A 10,312-nucleotide genomic window follows, 5' to 3' on the forward strand; every position below is an offset into this window, starting at 1 on the left:
AAGAAATACAACAATAACCAAATCAGTCCAAGATCATATCAAGTTCACATGGTCAATTCACCTCTATTTCTTCAATGATTTCATCTTTTTTTTGGGGGGGGGGGGGGTAAACATTTCACCTGAAAGATGTTTAAAAAAATGAATATAATAAAAGAAGTAAACAGCATACAACTGATACAGGTCAGTAACCATGCCTCCCCTCTACAGGTGACCAAAATGAAAAGAATATCCACCTGCTCTATTAGGGGTTGTTTTCTTTCAATGTAATCGTAAATTAAGTTCCACCACTTTGTTCCTTCAAGCTCCTAAAAGTGATTTTGTCATTTAATTGTAAGGAAGGTTTTAATTGTAGAAATCAAAACACTGACAGCAACACATAACAACCTTTACACTTGTGGGCAGAGTCAGCAAGACCCTCTTGGTTTCAAGTCGATGTATCTTCATAATTTTGCTACAACTCTTTCAGATGCTTAAATTCGTCGCAATCAGCTCCAACCTCACTTAGTGACAAGAAAAGCTTTGGCACTATCTTGGCCAGCATCAGCTTGAAACCCACAGAGGTTGAATTCTGGCAGCTCTTGTCACTCACAGATGCATCTCTAGTCAGTGTGCCAATCAAGTAACCTTTCATATATGCATCACATGCCTTGAGGATGTTATGACCGCGCCTCCTAAAATGTTCTTTGATGAGCACTTCAAAATCCTAGAGTAGTCAAATACAGATATCAGTCACAACAATATACTTTGCTCAATTAAAAGAAACATCAGTAGTCACAACAAAAAAGATTGAAAACATTAGCATGCAGATGTGGCATGGTAGAGATACTTTGCTATGAACATTATTACAATCACCTTGGGAGGTTTCCGCATAAGATACATCATGGTCTTGCAGTTCAGTAAAAATGTATTCTCATTGTATGACAATGAATTCTTCTCTCCTTCAGCTGTTCCAACTTGCTTATCATACCCAGCTTCATTGAAGTAAGGCTTCGAGTTGAGTACTAACCCTTGCAGTGAAACAAGGACCTGAAGGATGCTAGAAGATTTTGGATCCCAAACTTCATTCCCTCTGCCAGTCCAAGTATTTAAAAGGCTAAGGCAAACCTTTCCTTCCTCATACAAATTTGGGTTAATACGCCAACCACCAGAATGATAGTATGCTGACTGCATCATTTGAGAGAGACAAAACAAACATGAGATGCACCCCTTTAGGCCAATGATGCATTAGGCTAAACAGTTCAATTAAGCGTTTGATGTCAATAAGCACTAATCATATAAACACTTATTCATAAGCTAATTTGAAAAGCCTAATGAAATAAGCTCAAGATAGTTTATAGATAAGTATAAACACTTATTCGTAAGCTAATTAAAAAGTTAATTAAAATAAGCTCAAAAGACAAGAGCTTATATAAGCTATTTTCATAAACACAACCAAACATCTGTTTGAGCGCTTATATTATAAGATAACCTTGAAAAACTCTTTCAAACGCACACTAAATTTATACAAATTGCATGTGTTATTTACATCTATCAATATTTTTTTCTTTCTAGCAGGGGCATAATAAATTGGACAGCAGTGAAGCTTCAAATTGGTGTGGTTGGTTAGTTTATTGGTTTTTTGGGAGATTTTTTGCATACTAATTTTTGGGTTCTCTATTATGATTTATGGCCTATGGATGTTTCTAAATGGTTAAGATGTAATGGTTTCAGTTCCTACTTGAGAAGGGTTGTTCTCAAGATCTCTATTTTTATTGAAAGGAAATTTTTGCTTCCAAAAAAAAGCTTCAAATAATATTCCTTACCGGTGGAACATCAGGGTACTCTGGTGGAAGGTGAAAATCAAAGAAAAACAGCCCATCTTGGTATGGTGTCCCATATGGCCCTAAAATAACTGCTCTCAGGAGATCCATTCTATCTTCATAAACTCGTACATAGATTTCCTCTGTCAAAATGTATCTATTGTTTAGACTAATTGAAATGGGTGCATAGCGCACTACACAACTTAAATGGCATCAAATAAAATTATCACCAACCAGGAAGGTTATTCTGTAGTATACTCCAATCTTGTTGCACCTTCTTAAACCATTTCCGGTTGTTACTCTGAAAGCGGAGTGAAAATCATTTGTGATCTCAGTACAATATAATAAAAGGATGTTACATTTGAAAGAAACAAGGCAAGTATTTGAGTGTATCTGTGTGAATAGTGACAAGTTAGAGGCACTGCCACGCATACCTGTCCATTTGCACCAATAAAATAATGGTCAGAAGGATCTGTTGTAATGTCAAAATGTTTCACACCGCAAGCATCATTGTCACAAATTGCAGGAGCATCTTCATTCCTCAAGCTACACAGTGTCTTAGATGCTTCCAAAATTTCAGTTTCTGGAACAACTTGCTCATTTCCCCCACTCTTACTGTCTGAGTCGTCACCATCAATGCTAATGCAATTCTGGGAACTAGACTCATCACTAACTAGTGATTGACATTCATTTTCACCCTTGGACTTCAAGTGACCAGGATCGAAGTCCCTTTGGCCCCTTGAGAATATTCCACTGGCAAGTCTGGTGAAGAAATGAAATGCTGCAAGGGGAACAGAGAGTGCTGCAGCCCTACCAGACTCGCTCTCTTCTGCCTCAGAAGTGACACTGCTTGAATTTTCCCTCTCAATACCCTGCATGTCATAATGTGGCATGATTGAAAAATGGGCTAATAATAACTCCAACAAAAATAGTTTCTTGACTAACACTCTACCAAAGACAAAGCATTTCCCCAAGTGAGGAACTGACTCAAAGACCTTTAGAATGAGGAAATAGTAATTTCTTTTTTTTGTAAGTTTAACCACTTCATCCATCAGATATTATTAACCATTTACACTTAGATGCACAGCAGAGAAGATTTGTATATAAAGAAAGGTAGACCAAAAAAACGAAAGAGCAAGGCAGCCATACAACAGCCAGATTTTGCAAGATTGGGATCTCTAGATTTCCAGATCCCGGATTCTTGTTAATGAGTAGAAGCAACTTATAGACAAGCATCATCAAATGGCAGCTTTTGTCCTTAGGCCTCAGAAAGAAACATGTTTCAGACTTACTAATAACCACAGCACAGCAGGAAAAAGAAACAAACCTCTCTGGAATCCTCTGGGACTTCCATTTCATCATCATTAACAGTTTCCCAGCTTGCAGCATCACTTACTTCACTCCCAGCAGCAATCGATTCATCATCATCGTCTCGACCAACAACATAGATTGCTTGGGGTCCAACCTGGAAGTACAGTATACTATCAATAGTTGAAGTGGAAATTTTGTGGAAAACTTGTGTCATCAGACACAAACGTGTTCTTAAAAAGACACTCCACATATACAAGTATACTAACCTCAATCTTTCAAAATTTGCATCCAAGAGACTTTAGAACAGAAGGATAGATTTTAAAGAGTCTAATACAATTGTCATTCGAAGTTGTGAATTAGAATGGACCAAAAAACCAAAATTCTTAACCTATTTTGCCTCAAATATTCTGTTCAACTTACTACTAAAGGATACATACTAAAATAGCACAGAATCACATTCACTTTGAATCCCCCCCCCCCCAACACACAGATTCTACCTCAACATGCCTAGGTGTGTGTACCAGGCTACCAGCCATTGTTCCAAAAGACGTTACAATGTAGGTGGTCTAAAACCTTACAACCAACTATATTAAGAAAAACAAAGAGTTCATCCTCTCCCCTGATTATAAGATCAACGTAAAAAGGAAAAAGATAATTGGCATTGTTCTGCCTTCGCTCAATGTAACAGAAAGGAACCTACCCTATAATTTATAAAATTCTTGCAACACTAGGACACAACGTCAGATATTTAACAGCCTTAATATGTAATACTACAAATTGTACAGCCTTGAAATTTCCACCAGACACTAATATAATAGAAGCATTTCTTCAGTTTCCATCAACAAAAATAAGATGTAATGAAGATGCTAGTGTTGCACCAATGGTGTGAACTTCAAAGCAGTAGATATGCAGCATTTATCTTTTATGCACAGAAAAAAAAAACGAAATTAGCATACCGTTGACACCATCCCATCAGCCCAAGTAACTTCAATATCACCATTCTTAAGACCAGTAATATTTCCAACCCACGAGAGGTCTGAGAACTCCCCACAAGTTTCACCAGAAGATACACTTTGTACTTTAGTGGTACCTGTTTGGTTTTTCACTTCTTTTTTAATCCCATTTTCATCATTTTTCTGCTTTGATTTGTCCATGGACTGTCCAACAGAAGCTGTTTCTAAAGAGACGGACACAGGTGAAAGTCGAACAACCACATCTCCATAACAGTAATCATAATCAGGATGGCCCTCTAGCTCATACACACTTACAACTTCCTCATTATCAAACTCCCGTGGATCTTCTGCTCTTTCAACTGGTTTTAACCACCTCACACAAGCTGTCCGCTCCTTGGCATCAACACTTCTGACCACTCCAACTCGTCTAGTTTCACTAGTATCCTCACCAACATCAGAGGTCTTCTCTACCACATATTGTTCTGAAACAAATTCATGATCACCAGGATTATCTATAGGAATTAAACTCGTAGAATTAAGTTCCCGCTCTATAGTTCCATCTTGCCATGCAACATCAACTCTTGACCTAGTGTTAGCAATCAAAAGAGCTTTCTCAAAACTTTCTTCTTTCTTACGGGTCCTTTTTTCTTTCCTAATGACAACTTTCCTTATTTTCTTGCGGTGAAGAGGCCAAGTTTCATGGACAGGGTCCTTTGATACTGAGACAGAACTACCACACGAGCTAGAATCGCGTGAAGGATTACTTCTATCATTACCTTCCAAAGCACCAACAGGATCAAGGTCCATTGCATCCTTATTCCCATTTGATTCTTCAACAGTAGCTTCTTCTGAATCACACCCGCTTCTTGTCTGATTAGAATATAATTCAGTATTACCAGAATTGGTAAGTTCTGATTTAGAAATGCTTTTGCCCATGGAAACTGAGGATGGAAGTGCTGAAGATGGCAAGAGACACCAGTCACCCAATTGCCAATTTGTATGAGCGAAACAAGACAATAATTTTAAGTCTTTTGGACTCTGCTCCTCCGCTGGGGAAGTAGAAGAATATGGCCCATAACCTGCAGATGCTATCCAATAAACAAACACAGATGCAACTGTAACCTTAGTTACAGTTCCTTCTAACCTATTAGCTTTCCACAAGCCGGACAGCCATCTTGAATTCTTGAAGACTGATGAAGAGCTAGCCCTAACACGTTGCCCAGGGTAATAAGGGAAATGCCCATCTTCAATAAAATTCTTAGAAATTGGTTTAAGATTCAATGGATCAGCTTTGGAGACTTTACAAACTGAACCATCATCAAATAAGATAGTCACATTATCCATAACATCATCAATTCTGCCTAGCCAGGGCCCATGCACCACATAATCACCAACAGTGAAATCCCTAATACGCTTTAAGTTTTTTGATGAGACATCTTTTATTATCGATCCATCTTGGGCGAACAAATCCACACTTATGTTGACATCAACCACTACACCCAATTGCCCAGTAGGATTTGAAGCAGCAGCAACAAAATCCCCATGTAAGAATCCACGATCAATAACTTCTACATCACTGAAATTCTGCGTGGATTCAGATTCATCCATCCAGAGTACACGCAGCTGGTCAGCCAGAAGAGCACCAGTTTTAGCATTTCCAGAACCATCATTCCTACCAGAATTTCTACTACCATTATTACTATCATTTCTCCCCTCCCCATCACCATCCTCATCCTCACTATCATCCTCATCGTCAGTGATTCCACTATCTGAATCCGAATCCGAATCACCAGCAACTTCTGTCACAATCCCAATCATGCTACTAGTATTCTTCTTCACAACATCTTGTCTATAGATATGTTGGGCACTACTTTTCTTAACAGGCTCACCCACTTCCCTGCTTTCAGTATTTACACTTTGATTGATGTTTGCAGACACACACCCATTATCTCCATGGTTCAAAGAGCTACTAGCACAGGCATTTTCAGCAGGCTCATTGTCTTCAGAAACTCCTTCAAGTCGTTGAACTCCCATCTAAATCATAATATATCAATGTCATTAGATAGTCATTCTAATCTTGTAATTCAGCTAACAAAAAAAGAGTTACCAGAATTGATTTTGAGGAAAGCGAAGCTGATCCAAAAAATGCTAGAGGGCACGGGAAAAATCCAACGTTTAACTAAATAACAATAAATGGAATACTCAAAGCACATTTGAATAAATTGGTTCAGGGCTAAACATGAAACAAATTTGACATGAAAAGAAAAAGACGCAGAAAGCCACCGACTTTCAAGTATAGTTCAAAAAGCAAAAGCCAAGCTCATTGTGGATCTATAAGCACAATACATAACCAGACAAAAACATGGTTTTTAGCTGCCAATCGCAACCCATTTTGCAGAATTCAAATTCACACGCAATCAAAACATCAACAACAAACCGCTAAAGTTCAATCACAAAACATCAAAATCAACATCAACCTCAACAAAAGTGAAAATCTACAGCAGAACAAGGATTCAAACAACCTAAAGCAGCTCAAACATTCAAACAAATTGACCTGATTTTTCAAACCAAAACCAAATCAACGAATGAGCTGATTTTACATGTTTCACCACCGCCACAAAGGGTTAATCATATCGGAACAAAATTTTGAATTTGAGTATGCGAATAAAAACCAATATTAGCAATTAAATTCAATAAAAAAATTGAAGTGTAATAGAAAACCCAGCAATGAGAACAAGAGAACCAGATTCTCAGTATACCTTGCGAAAAAGTGGAACAAATTCCGATATCAGATGAAGACGACGACCATGAAGATGAACAACAACAACAAAAACTACGAAACTTTCTGCAAACAAATGTATATGTTCCAGAGAGTGAGGGTAGTATGGTAATTCTACATTCTGCTTTGAAATCCAGCCATTCAGCTATGTGTGCAAAACCCTATCACCACCGTTGGTTTTGAAGACTTTTGTCTAGATGGAAAAAAAAAATTTGTTGTTTTTGAAGATGGGCTTTTTAAAAATAAATTAGGGTGTTTTACATTTTTTTTGTCATTAAATTTGTTTTTTTTACTTTAATTAATGTCTTTATTTTAAGATAGGATTTGGATTTTTCAGCCACAAAAATAGGTGGAAGCAAATAAAATAGAAATTTTATATAAGATGTTTAGTTCCCAAGTAAAGTAATGAAAATGCTTTTTTAGGTGATGCAAGTTTCAGATTGTTTAGAATTCATTTAGAATTAGAAGTAGTCTTTCCTCCCAAGACAATGCCTAATTTTATCAGCAAACGTAAGGTATAAATGGATTTAGGTGAAGTGATGCCTATGACTTCATTGTTAAATTGAATTATAATAAAAAGGAGGCCCTTAATAAAAACTCTTTCTTTTCTCCTCCTCAAATCCATTTATTTTGTCTTTTAAATCACAATTAGTCTTAAGTTAGCTATATTTTTTTATATGTCGAGTAGTTGGTTCAAGTGGTACATGATAGTTAATTTCCTTTAAGCAATGTCTCGGATTTAAATCTTGTGAATGAAAAAAATTAAGCTGGAAAATGTAGATATTTTCAACTCGAACATGATTGCATTCGAAGGAGAATATCTGTAAGCTTAAAAAAACTATATTTTTTTCATAATAAATTCTTTTATTATTACAATTATATTAATTGATTCTTTCGTCCATAGTTTTTTTTTTAAATAGTCCATAGTTATATATGAATGGATGAAGATATAAAATAAAATGGAATGTTAATATTAAATTCTATTATCTCGTTAATAATAAAATAGAATGAAGTCGTTTAAATCTATTTCATCCTCCACCCATTTTTTCTTTTTCATAATTTGTAAAGTTTTGAATGTTGGACTAATCATTAAATTAATAAATAAATGGCTTTCAATTCAATCGTTCCATAGTAATTTAATCGGGGTTGAACTGATGTTAAGGTCTTCCCTATTAAGGTTTTATCTCCGACTTTAGCGGAAGCTCTTGCGTTTAGGTGGGCTTTGTGGTTGCTATAGAGCTTTGTTTCCACCTCTTTTGCAAATTAGTTTGAATTGAAGAGGGTCTCCCCTCATTTCTACTTTGTTATTTGTGATATAAAGGTTGTCTTTGTGTCTATTTCTTCTTAGTGGTATGAATGATAGAAATAAAAGACATTGATCCTCATTTGATCTAACCCTTATTTCATAATCGTAGCCTCCAATATCACTTGAAGAATTAGGGTTCGTGTTAGAAAAGAGAAAGAACTCCTGAAGATTTCCCCTCTTTTTTTTTTGGTCAAAGGCTTTTTCATAAAAGAAAGCCCACAAGAGGTAGTACAAAGCAAGTGTTTCCAATGTAGGCCCGGGAGTGGTACAAAATGTCTTCTTCTTGCTCCTACACCTAACATCCAATCCAGGCCCAAGCCCATGAAAAAATGATGAAAATTAAAAAGTGTGACAGCGCAAGCCTAATAATGCAGACATGTTTAGCCACCACTTGATCATAATAATTAGAATACTCTCTCAAGTAATTCTTATTCTAACTTTTAAACTTCGATTATCTGTTAAGAATGTGATTCATTAGCTGCTATGTCTAACTTTTATCCTGTGTTTGGTTGGATAGAAAATAAGAGAAAGGAAATTGGATGTAGAGAAAACCATAATAGTTAGCAAGGTACCAATTCAGCAAGGTACCAAAGTGAGTAACTTAATTGATGGCAGCTTGCCATGCCTACATTGAACATTCCCTTATTTGCAACTTCATCAATCAATGTCAAATAATAGTGGGGAGATAAAATCTTTATTTTGGCACAAAGGCTAAAACAGACCTCAGTGATCCCTCTCACTTTTCTAGAAATTTAATTCATTAAAACAAGGATCATAGATCATTTTATTTGGTTAACATTGCTCCATCGCTGAGCTATGTTCCCCACAAACAAAATCTGACTTCTTCAAAAGCAGACCAGTTGAAATGCAGCCAAAAATATCTTCTAGTTCAGTGTATTCTATTATGGATCTGATTTTACTTGGGGATCTTCAAGCTTACTCAACACAAGTTGCTTCATGTAGCTGGGTTCTTTGCTAGCTCCTTCTCTGCAAGATAAGCAAAGCTGGTGAGTAAATATTGTGATAATGAAATAGTCATATTGTTAGAAATGATTAAGGTGTGATTGAAACAACTTTATCCCAATTGATTTTGGTAAAATTTATTATGGTAAACATGAGTTGAAGTAGAAGTCATCTGTGTTCGGGTATATTTATGAAAAAAGGGATTTATATATGGTGATGTTGTGAAATACAATTGTAAATCTTACATTTGATTATATTCAATGCAGAAACTACTTTTTCAGTCTTTCTAGCTTCTATGTTGAATTAAGTTTGGGACTAAAATTAACTATGATTTTCAAACACATACATTAACATCCAAAAGTTGATTAAACTCTATGAGAATTAATTATGAAACAGATAATAAGCGCTATTTTGAAATCCGTATAGAATTGATTCTAAAGCCAAAATTAATTATGTGGGAAAACTTAAGTGAGTAGCTTTGAGGTGTAACTTCTATGTGTCATAAACTCATAATTAATTGAGGAAACTGAAATGCATGAGCACTAAAACTACACCACTTTAGAACTGATTCTAATGCCCAAAATCAACATAAGTTATTCACTCCTGCAACATGTTCAAAATATTTTTTCTAACAAGAGAATCTAGACCATTTTCTTGATTTTATTTTACATGAAAATTACTTGTGTCTTTGAAAAAAAAAAACTCTCAATCATGCTAGCTCCAAATCCACAATAGCAAGGCATCTGCATTATCTTGATGTTAGCTCATAGTCATGTCAGCTCCTACAAGGAAACAAATATATAACAGATCCATATTATATCAACACACAATTGTATATTTATTAGTATTTTTTTCAGAGAAGGAAGTAAATAATAGCTAACCTTTAATTATTAGAAGTTATCTCCTCCCCTTTTTGGAATTGGACTTGCCTTTGGCATTTGATTTCCCTTTGCGCTTCTTCTTAGACTTGACCTTCGACGTGCCACCAGAATTGCCACCAAACTTGCACTTAAACCATTTGCCAATTGCCTCATTTTCTATTTTCTTGTGAACCCGTGACAGGAGGGGGTGAAGTCAGAATTACTAAGAACTTCTCTTGTGCGCGACCTGATTTCGCCAAACGATCTCCACACTGGTTTGCTTCACGCGAACATATATGCGTCACAATCTGAGGAGCTCATAAATTTTTGTATGTCCAACA

At 36.0% G+C, this 10,312-nt stretch overlaps 1 protein-coding gene across 1 annotated transcript; it reads right to left on the bottom strand.

Annotated features, from left to right (window-relative positions):
• Positions 1 to 127: 127 nt before the first annotated feature.
• LOC130716762 (probable ubiquitin-conjugating enzyme E2 23) lies at positions 128 to 6,979 on the bottom strand. The gene is made up of 8 exons (XM_057566769.1): positions 6,823 to 6,979; positions 4,067 to 6,097; positions 3,127 to 3,264; positions 2,234 to 2,671; positions 2,034 to 2,100; positions 1,803 to 1,942; positions 853 to 1,164; positions 128 to 703 (listed from the first exon to the last, which is right to left on the bottom strand). The coding sequence occupies exons 2-8, from the start codon at positions 6,095 to 6,097 to the stop codon at positions 452 to 454; spliced, it is 3,378 nt and encodes a 1,125-aa protein (XP_057422752.1). The 5' UTR covers positions 6,823 to 6,979; the 3' UTR covers positions 128 to 451.
• Positions 6,980 to 10,312: the final 3,333 nt, after the last annotated feature.

The sequence above is a fragment of the Lotus japonicus genome, chromosome 5 (assembly GCF_012489685.1).
Source record: "Lotus japonicus ecotype B-129 chromosome 5, LjGifu_v1.2".
NCBI lineage: Eukaryota > Viridiplantae > Streptophyta > Magnoliopsida > Fabales > Fabaceae > Lotus > Lotus japonicus.